General features: G+C 42.6%; 1 protein-coding gene across 2 annotated transcripts in view; it reads left to right on the top strand.

Moving 5' to 3' along the window:
• VAPB (VAMP associated protein B and C) overlaps positions 1-16,806 on the top strand; it is a 53,540-nt gene extending 36,734 nt beyond the window's left edge. The window contains exons 3-6 of one of the 2 annotated variants that reach the window (XM_032257193.1): positions 6,010-6,113; positions 10,342-10,422; positions 12,295-12,468; positions 15,331-16,806. In XM_032257193.1, coding sequence (XP_032113084.1) covers positions 6,010-6,113; positions 10,342-10,422; positions 12,295-12,468; positions 15,331-15,489 — 518 coding nt within the window. In that variant the 3' untranslated portion in view covers positions 15,490-16,806. The remainder of the gene's footprint in view (positions 1-6,009; positions 6,114-10,341; positions 10,423-12,294; positions 12,469-15,330) is intronic. The other variant, XM_032257194.1, reaches the window with a different exon arrangement.
• The last annotated feature ends 787 nt before the right edge of the window (positions 16,807-17,593 follow it).

The following is a 17,593-nucleotide window of genomic DNA, read 5'->3' as shown; positions in this document are numbered from 1 at the left end:
CAGGAGGCTGAGGCAGGAGAATTGCCTGAGTAGCTGGGATTACAGGCATGTGCCACCATGCCCAGCTAATTTTTTGTATTTTTAGTAGAGACGGGGTTTCACCGTGTTGACCAGGATGGTCTCGATCTCTTGACCTCGTGATCCACCCACCTCGGCCTCCCAAAGTGCTGGGATTACAGGCTTGAGCCACCGCGCCCGGCCAGATTCTGAGATTTAAAAAAAAGTGAAGCATGTGCCATAGTGCTTGTTAGACTTTATTTGCTCTGTAACCATTATGATGCAGATGAAAATGATCTGTGATTTGCTTGGGTTCTCAGAAGCAGCATTTATGCTGCATTTAATTAAGTCATTTCTCCAAGTGGGGTGTGTGTGTGTTGTAAGTAGCCCATTTTCTGTGTTTTTTCTCTATTGAGGAAACACTGATTTTATTGATCCAATGTTTTATGACCCCAAAGGCCCTTTCTCAACAGGATCCCAGTTTGCAATCTGTGATACACCAGGCGTTGTGTAACAAAGTGTTAATGTGGATGAGTAGTGACCTGGCTTCCAGGCTGTCTCCTGGTAACAGGCTTCTTTTTAATGTAGTATCAGCAGATACATTTTAAAAGTAGGATAGATGGTTCATTTAAGAGGGCTTTATCATCAGTGTCTCTGGTATTCAAGTGAAATAAATTAAGTTAATGGGAAGCTCTTTTATAGCCATGGAAAAAAGTACATAATTTCTATCACAATTTGCATGTATGGAGCTGAAAGAACAAAAGATTATCAACATTTATTCTGTCATGTTCTCATAAAGTTCCCACTAACAGGATAGAGCGAATTGAATTTTACGTGAGATGTCAGTAGCTGAGAAACACAAACTTTTTGATGTGAGTTAGGGGCCATGTTAAGCAGGGTGTGGATACCAAGATACTCCAGGAGTTTATGAAAGTTTCACGGTCAGGGTGGCCCAGATCCTCACTGTGGCTCACTGATGTGGGAGCCCACAAGCCAAGGAGAGCTGGTGGTGGCAAACACCCCCACTTGCTGTTCTAGGCTGGTAGAAATCTAGAAGTGAGTCTGTGGGGCCTGAGCTGAGATTGTAGGAGTGTAAAATGTGGAGAGATTTCTTTTCAAAGATGAGATTCTGAGATTTAAAAAAATGAATCATATGGCATGGTGCTTGTTAAACTTTTTTTTCAAAGTGGAGAAACTTTTATCAGATCAAAACCTCCCATAAGTATGCAGAACTTCCTGAAAATTGACATGCCAATCGGGCACAGTTTTTACTCCCAATTGAAAAGTTTCCACTCACCAGTGCATTTAGGCACCTGTGTATAGATCTCCTGAGTCCTCTGCATTTTCAGAAGGGCTGTAGGACCTGCTACCTCAGACTGTCGCCGGGGCTTCCTTAAAGTGATTGCTTACACCCACTGGCTTGTATGGTTGCGTGTCTATTAATGTCTTCTCCCCTGCCCGTGAAATGGTCCTTCCATGTCTACATTGTGATGACTTGGTAGGTAAGCTGTTCTAGGCCTGGAGTTGTGCTGGTGACATCTATAAGGTCTGCAGTAAGGAGGCAGTGTATCTCAGTGCCCTTCTGTGGAGGTAGAGCAAGCAGTTGCAAAGGCATTTGATTAGAAGAGCACAGGGAACGTCCAGCCCTTCTGTAAGGGTTGTGTGTGCATGCGAGTGTGCTTCTGTTTTCACCTGAGGGTCAGGTATGTCCTGAAAACTCAAGACCTGGTTTGTGTAAATCTTTCTCTTTTTAAACTGCAGATTATCCCAAGAGGAGTACTTGACAGAGCCACCAGTGTATTATTACTTAACTACATTGACTTATTTCTCACTTAGGCTGAAGTGTAGTGGCGAGATCGTGCTACTATAGCTGGGATTACAGGTGCCTGCTACCATGCCCAGCTAATTTTAATATTTTCAGTAGAGACAGGGTTTTGCCTCTTGGCCAGGCTGGTCTCAAACTCCTGACCTCAGGTGATCCGCCTGCCGTGGCCTCCCAGAGTGCTGGAATTACAGGCATGAGCCACCATGCCTGGCCTGCAAATTTCATTTTTCTTTTTTCTTTTTGTTTTGAGTCAGAGTCTTGCTCTGTTGCCCACGCGGGAGTGCAGTGGCACAATCTTGGCTCACTGCAACCTCTGCCTCCCAGATTTAAGCAATTCTCCTGCTTCAGCCACCTAAGTAGCTGGGATTACAGGCATGCACCGCTGTGCCCGGGTAATTTTTGTATTTTTAGTAGAGAAAGGGTTTCATTATGTTGAAGAGTCTGGTCTCGAACTCTTGACATCAGGTGATCCACCCACCTCAGCCTCCTAGAGTGCTGGGATTACAGGCGTGAGCCACTGCGCCCTACCGCTAATTTCATTAATGTCTGTTTCTATAGAAGACAGGCTGGATTCTCATGTCTGCTTTTGCATTCAGTCTGTTAGGATATGTTCTTTTGGTGAATGCATATGAAGAAAAACTGCTTTCACCACAGATACGTAGTTGGAAAAGGGAAGAGTATGTTTAATTGCTTTTTCAGATAAATCTGAATATTCTTCTTTGATACTACACCAAAACTTGACAAGTGTTACTCTCTTCAAGGTTATTAGTATGATGTGGAATCTGAAGCCATGTCTGTGACTTTTTGAACATTGTTTCACTAAAACACATCAGTCTTCCTTGTACTTTGAATGGATTTTGTGATACCATGCATGGGTTATTTGGAAACCATGTTGCAGAGCTTCCAAATGTTGACATATTGCATCATATAATAGCAGAAAAAAAAAATCACATTCATTTCTCTTCCTGGTGATCTCATTGGAAAAGTCTGTATTTGCAAAACCATGAAGGTCTTGTTGGCAGATAAAAGTTTTCCACAAATACGATGTTTGCCTGAAAGCCTATGTTTTATCATTGGCAATAACTACTGTAAATTGTTTTTCTCTAGAGTCAAAGCCAGGTTGAACCCTGGCATTCTTGTTTAATATGCTGGCCGTGGGACCCAGGTGAGCCCACTTAGCACCTTTCTAAGTCCTTATCTTTTTTTTTTTTATAAAAAGAAAGTGATCTTGCTCTCTCACCCAGGCTGGAGTACAATGGCGCTATTATAGCTCTCTGCAGCCCCCATCTCCCAGGCCCAGGCAGTCCTTCCACCTCAGTCTCAGCCTTCCAAGTAGCCGTGACTACAGGCTACTATGCCCAGCTAATATTTTGGGGGTAGGAGATGGGGTCTTGCTTTGTTGCCCAGGTTGGTCTTGAACTCAAGTGATCCTCCTGCCCTGACCTCCCAACATGCTGCGATTACAGGTGTGAGCCACCATACCTGACAGTCCTTGTCTTTTTATCTAGAAAAAGGAGGCATGTACTGCATTGATGAATTGTTGTATTAAGTGGGAGAACTAAGGAGAATTTGCCTTCGATGGCACCTATTACACAGTAGGCACAAGTAAAGGTTCTTTTCCTTTCTTTCCTTCTTGGGGCATCATGAAAGTATTGGGGATGAAGAAGCTGAGGGGTGGTGGAGAAATAGAAAGGAAGGGCCTCTTTTCCCTTGGGGCCTCCTTAGAACCCAGGCAGAGCTCTGGACACGGTGCTCTTGGCTGCACATTTTTACCCCCACTGCCTCTAGGAAGGTGACAAATGGGAAGGGGCAGGTAGAGCTTCCTGGGGCTGTTTTTGGGGGTGTGTTCTCTTCTCGGGACCCATTGTATTATTTTCATCTTTCATCTAAATAGCTTCTCTAAAGATTAGCATTTTCCTTGGACTGTTGTCATATGAGCGTGACAGGGCTTTTTACAAATAAACCTTGTTCCTCCTCACGGCTCTCCAGAGTGGTGGACATGGGGGTGGTGCAACAACTGTTCACAGCTTGGAGAACAGAGGCTCAAGGGTGAGGCAGTGTTTAGTACTAGACCTGTGCCCTGCCAGAAATCTAAAAGTAGTTCAGGTGAAAGTTCTCTTCTTTCCTAAACTGAAAAATACCAAAACATGATTTTGTCACAGCCAAACAAGACCTGAAATTCTTCAAACTGAATTCACTGTAATTATAGAAAGTGAACATTAATCTACCAGTGTGTCCCAGCTCCAGAGAAGGTTGACAGTCCCTGTCCAGGAAAGTTCACAGAGCGTGTGAAGACATTGGCTCTTGGGGACGGGAAAAAAAAAAACACATTGGGAATTTCACTTTCAGAGAAGCATTGACCTGCCAGTCTGGTCATTTGTCCCTGAGGTTAAGTGTCATGCCCAGGTAGGTAAATGTTCCAGGTCTGTCTATAGGAAAGTTCAGCTCTTGCCAGCTCAGTGATGCCAGAGAAAGAGTAATGTTGATAAAAGATTTACTCTCTGACAGTTAACTGAATTTTGTCCTGTAAAAGTCTCCCAGCAAGACTTCCTGTAGCTCAGGGCACAGGAAGCCTTGTGGGCAGTGAAGCTGTCTGGGTGACTAGGGACACCAGGACATTTAAATCCAATGCTTGGTTAGGTTTCAGTGGCCTTTCTCTGTTCCATGATGGAAAGTGCCCCTGCATCCCTAAGATGGATGGGTGAAGTTGGTATTTCTATCCTCTGTCTTGAATGGTTCCATTAGCTTTGTCCTGGGGCCTGGGTGCCAGATATAAATCCAGCTCATGTTGGAGTGACTAGTGTGGTGAAAGGGATGCTCGACTGTACTTGGAATCATCATGTGTTGGTTCTTTGTCCCAGTGTTGCTGCTTCCTAACATTGTGACTTTGAAGGAGCCACTTCACTTTATGGAGTCCCAGATTCTTCATTTGTAGACCAGGGCTACCCTGCTCTCTATCTGCTGCTGGCTGTGGTTGACTGTGTGGCTCTAGACGAAGCACCTGGGAAGCCCTAAGTGGGAGTTTCAAGGGAAGAGAATGCTGATGAGGGCCCAGCAGAAAGGTGGTGGAAGCCCTGTGCTGAGAAGGGTAAGACTTGTACTGTCAGAGGACAAGGCACCAGTCCTTTGTGGTGGCTTTGAGCGTAGGCTCTCCATACCAACTGCCTAGGTTTGGGTCTGCACTCCACCTAGATGTGACCTTGGGCAGTTTCATCTCTCTGTGCTCATTCTTTTCATTTGAAAAATAGACACCAGAATAACCCCTCTCCCCCTGCAATAGTACCTACTTTTTAAGAATTAAATGAGATCATGGTAGATCTAAAGGACAGAGCCTAGTTTCTGGCACATGGAAACACTCAGTCCATGCCCACTGTTGTGGTCAAGGCCACAGTAGGCTTTCCCTGCATGTGAAGTTATTTCAGGGAACTTAGCTAGATGTGTGGGTTAGCCAAAGCCTTGTAGCAAAGTAACATATTTTAAAGCAGCCATCATTTGATAGTAGGCCCAGCTTTACTCTACGAAGTAGGCTGAAGGGAGCCAGTCAGCATAGGAAGGCACCTTCCTCCCTGCTTTGGGTGTGACTCATCCACAGGATCCTCTGCGTGAGATTTCTCTAGGTTTTTAGGGAAAGAGCGGGAGTGTAAGCTGTCTTCCCTGCTCTGTGAGTGTCCTGGTTGTAAAAGTTTTCTAGCATTCTATTGGCAAAATTGTATTTCAAGGATTACCTTGATTAGCTGTATGAGAAATGAGTTGGAGAGAAGCTAAAACATTTCCTTAAATGTTCTTAAACATCTTAGATTATTCTATCTAATTCCCAAAAAGATCATTTGGATATGTTTTCTTGAGCAAAACAGGCAAAAGTGTTTCTACCCAGGTTCCCGATTCTGTAAGGCTTATAGCAGACATTTATGGTAGGCTTGCGGTAGTGAAAGGTCCCTGGACTAAGAATCAGAAGACCAGGTCCTCAGCTTACTCCCAGCTCTGTCATGCCCTGATTTTGTGGTTCTTAGGTTGGTGACCTGCAGAATGGAGATGTTAGTCGTCCTTGCTCACTTCACCAGGGGCGTCCATCCTAAGAGATAAGAGAATGCTGGTAAATTGCTTTACACCAAAGTACAAGTATTAGCATAACAAATGGCACTGACAACCAAGCTCTGACCCTCCTAATGAAATATTTTCTTTCTCAGTGATGTTACAGCCTTTCGATTATGATCCCAATGAGAAAAGTAAACACAAGTTTATGGTTCAGTCTATGTTTGCTCCAACTGACACTTCAGATATGGAAGCAGTAGTAAGTACTGAATGCTTCTTATTTTTTTCAGTAATAATAATTTTAAAAACCAAATAGATATGGAATTGTGGGTGCATGCATTTCAAAATATGTCAAAATTGTTTAAAAGGGAATAGTTTTTTTAAGGAGGTTTGTACCTTGTCTGCTTTCTGGTTTTTCTAAAACGTTGAGGAATAATTTTAACATTTTATGTGACTTTCTAGAAGGCTGTTCTTTTCTGACTTCTCTGAGCTCAGTATGCTTCATCAGCTCCTTGCATTGGTGGATGGTGTCTTGAATGGTTAGGGATTGTCTTCTTTTACCTCCCCTTTCTGCCCTGACAGAAAAGGATAACTTTCATTGTCCTGCCTGTTTCTTACCTTGTCTTCTCATCCCTCACAAACTCAGAGCCATGTGAGAGTGTCAAAATGCTGAATGTTCTCACCTGTTTAGACTGTGTTTGTGTGTGCGGAAGTGGGGGGGGTGTTGTAGTAAGTATTATTATTTCCTTCCCCCCCTGCTTTTAAATATATGTTTAATTTTGGTAAAATTAAGATGACCCTTTATTTTTGTAAATGAAATAAATATTAGTGATGGTTCTGGGAAAAATAAGAGAATATAATGGACATTCCCCCCAAAGTGAGCTTTTTATACATTTTAATAAATCCATAGGCATTCTGGGGCTGGGAGTTGAATAGAAATCTCCAAATGTTACAACCCACAGCCCCAGCAGGGACAGATGCGCTTGTCCTTGCAGTTCAGGAAAGCAGGATAGGGTTGCCTCATACCACTTGCATTGCTTTCCAGCTTTGGCCAGCCCAAAAGAGAGCCCCAAGTCATCCAAGGCAGGTCTGCCCACCTGAGTCAGCTGTTCCTCACACCATACTGCAATTCTCCTCTGTCTGAGTTTCATAGCAAGGGCAGCTCAAGCCACACCCACCCCATGCCCTGTATCGCCACAAAGCCTTTTATTTTAGTTCTGAAAAAGGACCTCCACTTATGTTTCACTTTGTAGGCCAGACATTTTTGAGTTATAGAGAGGTCAATGATAATAGGTTGTCTTCTTTTCATAAGAACAATTCTTATGAAAACATTCTCTTTGATTTTCTGCAACATGATGTATTACTTTCTGTTAATTTGTGTGAGCAAGGAAACATGGCAGATAGAAAATACGGAAGATCCAAGGGTGTGTTCTATTTGGCTTTTGCTGCATGGCCTAGTGAAAAGAGCATGGGCTTGTGTGTTTTGGAGCTGAGTCCTTCCTTTTACTAACGTTGTGGCTGGGAGCAGGTTTTATTAACTCTGTCGATGTTTTGGTCGTTTGTAAAATAGGGATAAAAATGCAGCTCACATAGTGGTGAGTGTGAAGTGTGCCTTGTGTAAGTGCCTGGTCGGTCCAGTGTCTTACACTTGCCTATCAGAGTGTAGTAGGCCAGGCATCACATATCCAGTAAAGGGTCGTTTTAGTTCCTTATATGATGATTTTTATAACAGTTTAAATTTTTTTAATATATAAAATGTACAATGTGGGAAATTTTCAATATATACAAATGAAAAAAATTTAAAGTTACCCATAGTTCTTTTAGGCATACCCATACTATGCCTAACCATTGTTAATGAGAACTTTGTGCTTTTTCTGCCTTTATTTTATTTTAGACAGGGTCTTACTGTGTCACCCAGGCTGCAATGCAGTGGAGTGATCTTGGCCCACTGTAGCCTCCACCTCCTGGGCTCAAGCGATCCTCCCACCTCATTCTCCCAAGTAGCTGGGACCACAGGAGCACACCATCATGCCTGGTTAATTTTCTGTGTTTTTTGTAGAGACAGGTTTTTTCCATGTTGCCTAGGCTGGTCTCAAAACTCCTGGACTGAAGCGATCTGCCCACCTCAGCCTCCCAAAGTGCTAGGATTACAGGCATGAGCCACTGCCCCTGGTCTGCTTTTTCTTTATTTTAAAATATTTTTCTTTTTATTGTGATATACAGAAAGTTGAAAAAATAGCATGGTGACCACTCATATAACTTTTACCTAGATTTGTCATTTGTTAACATGTTTGTTTCCTTTCTGTCAAAAACTTTCTTATTTGCTTAAGATGCAGATTTTATGACACTTTACCTTAAATACTCCAGAGCAAGGATAGTCTCTTATATAGCCATGGTACTATTAATCATAACTGAAAAAATTAACTTTAATTCCGTATTATTATGTAATAAATTCAGTCATTATTTTCCAATTGTTCTAAAAATGGCCTTTAGTAGAGAGCCCAAACCTTTTTGTTTTTCAAATTTTGAACTTTTTTTTTTTTTTTTTTTTTTAAAAGACAAGGTCTTGCTCTGTCACCCAGGCTGAAGTGCAGTGGCACCATCATGGTTCGACCTCCGGGCCTCAAGTGATCCTTTCACCTCAGCTGTTTGAGTAACTAGAACTACAAGCATGCTACCATGCCAGCTAATTTTTAATTTTTTGTAGAGTCAGGATCTCACTGTGTTGCCCAGGCTGGTTTTGAACTCCTGGGCTCAAGTGATCCCCCTGCTGCTGCCTCCCAAAGTGCTGGGATTATAGGTGTGAGCCACTGCACTCTGCCCAAACTTTGAACTTTTTTTTTTTTTTTTTTTTTTTTTTTTTGGAGTCCAGGCCAGTTGACTTACAGAATGTCCTGTATTCTGGATTTGTTTATTTCTTTATGATTAAATTAAAGTTAAATGTGTTTTGGCAAGAATATTCCATAGTTAATACTTCATAGTTGGTATTTCATACCACGTTGTCCTGCTGTTGGTGATGCTGTTTGATCACTTTGTTAAGATGGCGACTGCCAGCTCTCTCCACTGTCATAGCACAAAGCACATTTGCCCCTGTGGTTAATAGGTAATCTGTGATACTCTTGAATCATCTGACTCTGAGACCACATGAATATCCTGTTTGCCAGCAGTCTTTCTCCTGGTGGCTTTAGCATTCAGTGATGATCTTTACCTGATGTTCTTTTGACACATGTGCATAGGCATACATGTACAGATGTGTGTGTGCAGAGGAGCAGACTTCAGTATTCTTTTCAGTTTCTTCACTTAATATTTTGGACATTTCCTCCATCTAACTGAATGCTCTTCTGCATCATTTGAGTCGCAGCATGCTATTGTATTTAGCGGATCTGCCATAATTTTTGTGGCAATTCCCTATTGTCAGATGTATAGATCATTCCCTACTTTTGGTTCTTGGTACCTGTGTTGCACTAGCTGCCTCTTGCATAGTTTTGGGAAGGGTTGGAGGCACAGAGGGTGGGAGTTGCCTTCTTTTTCTATATTATAACCTTGCTGCTATGCTGGTCTATAATCCTAGAGTACCCTGAAATTCCCATCTTCTGCTGCCAAGAGGAGAAGTAATCAGGAGCACATCCTCTTAGAACATGGGATTTAGCTAGGACGATGCTCTCACTACAGCCTGGAGGGATGGAGACACTGCCACAGTGTCAGAGGAGGGATTTAGTAATGATTGCTTTCCGTTGGAGGTTGGCAGAGTGGTTCTAAAACCACTCCCAGATAGTATGTGCTTACACTTTCTAAGAAGGATATGCATTTAAATTTAATTTATTATTTTTGAGACAGAGTCTCTCAATGTTGTCTGGGCTGGAGTACAGTGGTGTGATCATGGCTCACTGCAGCCTCTGCCTCCTGGGCCCAAGCGAGCCTCCTACCTCAGCCACCTGAGTAGCTGGGACCACAGGCATGTGCCACCATGCTCAGCTAATGTTTCAATTTTTTTGTAGAGACAGCATCTCCCTGCGTTGCCCAGACTGGTCTTAAACTGCTGGGCTCAATCAGTCCTCAGTCTTCCCACCTCAGCCTCTCAGAGTGCTGGGATTAGAGGCATAAGCCCCCATGCCCAGTCTAAAATAAGTTTTATTTTCATAAGGAGAACCAAGGTTACCTCTGGTCAGCCAGACATTATTTAGAGGATTCCTTTTGGTTCAGGGGTGGGCCTCTCCCACAGAGTAGCAACATGGGGAGCATTGGTTGACTTTGAGGAGTCAGGCAGCACGTCTTCAGGGTTTGTGAAGTGTAATAAATATTCAAGAAGGCAAGTGTATTTACTCTCGTCATGTTACAAATATTGGAATCTCAGCAGACTTTAGTTCTTTATTTGATATGCATTGGGGTTTTCTCATTAAGAGTATTTTTCTGAAATTGTCATAGGAAGAAAATTATTCTTCTTGCAGCTTTATAATATCTTGATTATTAAATTTAAATTGTTTTAGTGGAAGGAGGCAAAACCGGAAGACCTTATGGATTCAAAACTTAGATGTGTGTTTGAATTGCCAGCAGAGAATGATAAACCAGTAAGTATGTTTATAGTTAACAATAATTGAATGTTGCAAGCTGATACTTATTTGCATACCATCTCCTGGAAAAACCAAGATTTAAGCTGACAAATTATTTTCCTTTCTCTGATGTCTGAAGAAAAAAGTAAGCTGACGTCAACAAATAAATGGGCCTTTAGGAAATCAGCCTTTGAAAAACTTGCAGAAAGACAACTGATTGACACAGTGTTTCCCCTTGAAAAGTGCAGCCCAACAGCCATTGCGATGTCATAAATCCCAAAGAGCTTCTGTGGCCTGGCAAAGGCATAGGTCACTGTTAAACAGTGAATGAAGTCAAACAGGGAATAATTTGCCCTTTATTATGGTGTTTGATGGACGGGTGGGAAGCTCTCAGGTTCTCTTGTTCTACAGAGTGCCCTGTCAGCCTCCCTACCCCTTTTACCCTATCTACATCTTCAGTCAAAGATTGCTTTTAGGTGAGGATTAATCTCAGCACTGTTGACGTTTGGGGTGGATAATTCTTGATGGTGGAGGTTGCCCTGTGTACTGCAAGGTCTCTTAGTAATAGCAGTATCCCTTGCTTCTGCCCTCTGGATACGGGTAGTACTCCCAAGTTGTGACAACTAAAAATGTCTCCAGATGTTACCACATGTGTCCTGGAGGGCAGTATCAACCCCATTGAGAATGATCCCACTCCTGTGTTGCCTACCTGGGAGAAGACAGGAGCCCCATCCTCTAGGCTGTCTGCTCATGGTCTCTTTCACGGTCCTCTCTTGTGACCAGTTGAAGAAAGGAGACTGTAACTGAAATGCTCATTTGGGCTTCCCTTCAGCATAGTCAGAAACATTTTAATTGTGATAAAAACACCAAAACTGAAAACATGCAGCATATGAAACTACCCTAGAGGTTAATAGCTGGAGTTGGGAATAGCAGTGTCCCAAAATGTTCTGTTAACAGTATCCATGTTGGTCTGCAGGGATGTTGTTGATTTGTGTCAAATTACCTGGTATTTTCTTTCTGCTCAGTCATTTACCACTATCATAACCCTGTTTCTTTAAGTGGTCATTTTTCCCTCTTCCCAGTGTACATCCTGTCACAGGAAGGTCAGTTTGGAAGTTGTGAAACCTGTATTCTGGCCTCAGCTCTGTGATAGGTTGACTTGGTAGCCTGGGGCCTTGCCTTACAGGGCCCACTCTTCTCATCTGGAAAATGATGGGTAGAGCTATATTCCTGGTTTTCAGTTTGCTACCCAGGTCAGTGATCCTCAGTTACTCTTTCCCTGACAAATTGCATGCTCCCATGCCCTCCCTCTACTGACTGGCTCTCATCCCAGTAAATCTCAAGAGGGGGCTCATAGCTCAGTCTTGGCAGGGGACATGAGGGGAGTATGTAGCTTCTCAAGATTAAAACACTGCAGACACTGAGCTTGTTTCACCTTAATCCCAGCTTCCAAATGCTAAGTTGGTAAAATAAATCGCCCTCAGCGTAACGCTTTCCCGAGCCTCCTATCCCCACCAAGGCAGTCTTAGGGATGTTCACATCTTTATGGTGACAGTAATTTGTGGCTAATAATTCCTGAGCTTGCACAATTACAGTATGCTAATTTTTGCATGGCAGGAATTTGATAGTGCAATATACACAGCCCCTTTTCTCTTTCTTTGAAGTATTAGCTTCAGCTGAACTTCATCATTTGCCCTTATCCATAATTTCTAGAGCTCAGTTGCTTTAGATTATTAAGGTACTAGATAAAGTGATCCATTTGAAAAGTAAATGTGACATTTTACAGTGTGGATGAAATGCTACCACATTTGGTGTATGCAACTACTTTGCATAAAAAAGTCCTTTATTACATGGCTGGTGACACTTAGGCTTTCATTTATTTTTGAACAGCTTGATGTAGAAATAAATAAAATTATATCCACAACTGCATCAAAGACAGAAACACCAACAGTGTCTAAGTCTCTGAGTTCTTTGGATGACGCCGAAGTTAAGAAGGTTATGGAAGAATGTAAGAGGCTGCAAGGTGAAGTTCAGAGGCTACGGGAGGAGAACAAGCAGTTCAAGGTAATAGTTTATTTTCTGGTAATCTACAGAGAACAAGGGCGTTTTCACTAGGATCTTGCATGAGGAAGTTGATGAACCAGTGAATATATAGATTTCTTTTTGCTTTTGGCATTTGCCTATTTTTTTCCTCCCTGGGAAGAAATTTCCATAGCTTTCATCAGATTCTCAAAAGGGTCCTTGGATCTGCCTAAATTAAGAGCCACTGTCCCTTGATCAGAAGTTCTCAACTGTTTAAGCCCTTGTCCCCTTTAAAAAAAAAACAAACAAAAATCTCACACTCTCCATTAGTATAAATTGAAAGTAAATGTTGAGACCAAAATAGCAGTTTTTATTTTGAATATGCATTTTTAAACCCCATGCCATCCCCATTCACTTGAGTGAGAATCTCTTTTTTTTAGAGGGTAAATACTGACCTATACTCTGTTTTAATGCAGGTATAGTTCTGATTTTAGAAGACTCTAAATAGGTCTGGGCAGCCATGGCTCATCAAACTGTTGATTGGTGTCATGATGAGATTGGAGGTGGAATGCTTCACAGTGGATGGGAGGTGGGGATTATGGAAGGAAAACCTGAGCCTCTAGCTCGTTGATGAAGCAGTTGGCATTGGCAGTGGAAGGTTGAATTGTACTGAGTGGTGAAGGGAGGCAGGGGGTGCTTCTTTTGGCTTAGAGGCCTGTAGTGGTGTGGAAGTTGCTCTCATCCAATTTGAAACAGCTCTGAATCTGTGCTGGTCACAGCATGTCTTAGGCCTTTGTTTGCTAAACACCTCTAAGGCACCTTCCAGCTTTAAAAGTATGAGTTTGTGTTAGACATGGTATTGAAGAGAACATTTCTGAACATCAGATTATAGAAATGTTTGTTGCAGCTTACATTTTTAGGCCTGTTTCCTTAATCTTGATCATGTCACCCAAGCATGTAATAGGCTTTCATTCTTAAACTACCCTACAGCCAGGTACATACAATAAATTCATATAACTTGACTTTTCCTTCTCTCTTATTCTGATGATGAGATAGATTTAGGAGAACTGAGTATCGTCTTCCTTTGCAGTGATCTTGATTTGGCTCAATCAGTAACTTCTTTTGTGTGGAATAAATTGTGAAGCTGACACTACTTTTTAGCTAAAAATCTAAGCTATACCTAAAGCTTTTCCTCGAGTGTATTTCTCTTCAGAAACAGAGTTCTGTGCTGTTTAAAGAGATAAATAGGTAGAAATAGCTTCTATATAAACCCAATAAAATAAATGCTGTAGTTTGCCGTGCCCATTTTTTTTTTCAAGCCAGTCGAACACCAGTTGTTTATCATTGTGCAGTGATACTGGCTATGCCCCAAGAGCAGAATATCCTCAAAATGTTATCAGACCAATCTCGACATTAGAAGATTCTTTATCCTGCCAAACACTGCTTTTTGTTTTGTGTTGGTTTATTCTGTCATCTCTCCAACAAATTTACTGAGGGTCTAATATGTGCCTGGCACTGTGGATTCAAACACGAACAGTTCCTGCCCTTGGGGAGCTCTCTGGTGATGGGTTAGCAGGGAGAGACACAGACAGATGATTACAAGCCAGTGTGATAAATGTCCCACAGAGGTAGCAACAAATTGCAAGGAGAGTCGGCCCCGGGACTCACCTGCCTTAGGACCTGCTCGGTATTCAGGGGGATGGGAGAGCATGGGAGGAGATAAAAGAAAGTACAGCTGGTGTGTGGGGTTTAGGGGTGAGTAGATGAGGTGATCAGCAAGAGATCTGGCAGCCATGGTAAGTCTGGGCCAGAATAGAAATGGCCTTGATGCATGTCCCTCTTCAGGGATGTGGACGTGGCTTTGAGGGCATGGAAATGGCATCGTAGATCTAAATAGTAACTTGCAGATTGTTAGGAAAGTGCAAGGCAGTTGTGGCAGTGGAGGTGAAGGAAGAAAACATTTTTGATTTCTTGCACATCCATGTAGTTGGGGACAAGGGGGGGTGTGGGGAATATGGTCAAGCATTTTTATATGTATGAAAAAGAATGTTGTTTCTTCAATGATAAATCTATGCATTAAGTAGAAACTGTTTGAGATGAGTGTACCAAGGCCAGCCACATTTTAATATTCCAAATGTCATTAGATCCAGCAGTCTGTTTGTAACTCATCAAGTACCAGCTATGTACAGAGTACAGAGCTCTTCATTTGAAAGCTTCCAGATGTCCCACTTTTAGATTCTTTTTTTTTTTTTTTTTTTTTTTTTTTTTTTGTATGGAATGTCACTGTGTTGCCCCATGCAGGCTAATTTTTGTATTTTTAGTAAAAGTGGGGTTTCATCATTTTGACCAGGCTGGTCTCGAACTCTTGAGCTCAGGTGATCTACCTGCCTCAACCTCCCAAAGTGCCCAGCTGACTTAGTAGATTCTCATGATTTGTATATTTATGTCTTTGGAAATGCCTATGATTTTAAAAATTGATGATGATTTGATCAAGGAAGCCTATTCATTAGAGGCAGGAAGGACAGAGAGGTTGAGGTTAAAGAAAAGCATCTGAAGACATGGCCATAAGGGTGGATGGGGCTGAGGCTGCAAAGGGCCTAGTTGACCCATTTAAAAGCTTTTTTCTGTAAATCATGGGAAACCAAGGAGCACCCTGCTTAGATTTGTGTTATAACTAGCAGCATCAACTGGAATGTATGAAATAAAAGAGGGGACTGTTTTCTCAGTGGCTTCAGGCTAGTCCCTTCTGCTCTGTAGCCTGCAGTTTCTCCATTTGCAAAATGAGGTTGGACCGTATCATGTCCTCCAACACTGGGCATAAACAGCCTATCCTGCTAAGCTGTACAGTTGACTCCCCTTTCTGGTGCCTTGGATTGTCTTTGAAATGTGCATTTGCTCCCTCAGGAAGAAGATGGACTGCGGATGAGGAAGACAGTGCAGAGCAACAGCCCCATTTCCGTGTTAACCCCAATTGGGAAGGAAGAAGGCCTTAGCACCCGGCTCTTGGCTCTGGTGGTTTTATTCTTTATCGTTGGTGTAATTATTGGGAAGATTGCCTTGTAGAGGTAGCATGCACAGGATGGTAAATTGGATTGATGGATCCACCATATCATGGGATTTAAATTTATCATAACCATGTGTAAAAAGAAATTAATGTATGATGACATCTCACAGGTCTTGCCTTTAAATTACCCCACCCTGCACACACATACACAGATACACACACACAAATATAATATAACGATCTTTTAGAAAGTTAAAAATGTATAGTAAATGATTGGGGGGGAAGAATGATCTTTATTAATGACGAGGGAAACCATGAGTAATGCCACAATGGCATAGTGTAAACGTCATCTTAAACATTGGTAGGCCTTGGTACGTGATGCTGGATTACCTCTCTTAAAACAAGACACTCTTCCTCGCCTGTCGGTGCCGGCCCGTGGAGAGCTGGAGCCCAGCGTGGTGGGGAGTGCGGTCAGCTCCACACAGTAGTCCCCACGTGGCCCACTCCTGCCCCAGGCTGCTTTCCGTGTCTTCAGTTCTGTCCAAGCCATCAGCTCCTTGGGACTGATGAACAGAGTCAGAAGCCCAAAGGAATTGCACTGTGGCAGCATCAGACGTACCCATCATGAGTGAGAGGCGTGTGTTGACTGATTGACCCAATGCTTTGGAAATAAATGGCAATGCTTTGTTCTCTTAAAGGGACCAAGCTAAATTTTTATTGGTTCATGTAGTGAAGTTGTACTGTTATTCCGAGATGTTTAATGCATACTTAACTTATTTAATGTATTTCATCTCATGTTTTCTTATTGTCACAAGAGTACAGTTAATGCTGCGTGCTGCCAAACTCTGGTGGGTGAACTGGTATTGCTGCTGGAGGACTGTGGGCTCCTCTGTCTCTGGAGAGCCTGGTCATGTGGAGGTGGGGTTTATTGGAATGTTGGAGAAGAGCTGCCAGGAAGTGTTTTTCTGGGTCAGTAAATAACAACTGTCATTGGGAGGGAAATTCTCAGTAGTGACAGTCAACTCTAGGTTACCTTTTTAAATGAAGAGTACTCAAGTCTTCTAGATTGTTTTTATACCACCTCTCAGTCGTTACTTATACTTCCAGCACCCAGGTCCAAGTCTGATCCTGACCTCCCCTTGGGGTCTTAGCTTCGAGTCAGGGCGAATGGATCAGGCTGCAGAGAGCTAGAAGCGAGGGCACCAGCAGTTGGGGGTGGGAGCAGTGGGAGAGAGCCTCTTCAGCGAATCCATCTAGTACCTAGTTGGGAGTTTGACTGTGAATTAATTTTATGCCATAAAAGACCAATCCAGTTCTGTTTGACTATGTAGTATCTTGAAAACAAAAATTATAATAAAGCCCCAAAATTAAGAGTTCTTTTGTCATTTTGTCAAATTTGCTGTGTGAGGGGAATTATGTTATTGTTTTTATTATTTTGCCATTGGAAGGTTGATTTTAAAATGAGCCCTTTCACTGAGAAATACTTATTTAATGATTTAACTATACGTGTGTGCGTGCGTGTGTGTGTGTGTGTGTGTGTGTGTGTATTTTTTGTTTATTTTCAACTGACAGTATGAAAAAATAAAACTGCTGAATATCTAAGCACCTGGTCACCCTTGGCCTTCCATTGCTTTGGCCTTCAGTAAAAAGCCTCTCTGCTAGGTCAGGGAACCATGCCATTGAAACTAGTGACAGGCATGCTGGGTACAGTCCCACTGTGTGCACAGGCTTGAGAGGACAGGTTCATCAGAATGAAGGCAGTCCTTAGAAGTCACATACATCGAGTCACATTGCTCCTAAGCCTGGCTCTGTCAAGTTGGGTCATGGCTCTTGAAACTGGTGAAGTGGAAGTCCGGCTGGTCTGAGTAAGTAACTTCCTGTCTTCATGAAAAAAGTTCACTTTAAATCCCAGGTACTCACAGAAGTGGTGAGCAGACCTAGTTCTTACCCAGTCACCATGGATTGCGTTGAATATGCAGACAGGAGGCCACCCCAGTATGAATTCATCTCCAGCATTTTTCCCACGTGGACCCCCATGGGAGTGAAAAGACCGAGCGGTAAGACACGCCTTCTGCCACCTAATTTTCCAGAGGGGACTGACATTTGCTAATTGGAGGTGCTGCAGCCGGTTAAGTGTTTCTGTAACTTCCAGGCCCTCATGTC

The sequence above is a fragment of the Sapajus apella genome, unplaced genomic scaffold, assembly GCF_009761245.1.
Source record: "Sapajus apella isolate SASKATOON/1434 unplaced genomic scaffold, GSC_monkey_1.0 scaffold96, whole genome shotgun sequence".
Lineage (NCBI taxonomy): Eukaryota > Metazoa > Chordata > Mammalia > Primates > Cebidae > Sapajus > Sapajus apella.
Note: the sequence above shows the minus strand (reverse complement) of the source record. Positions and strands in the feature narration are given on the sequence as shown.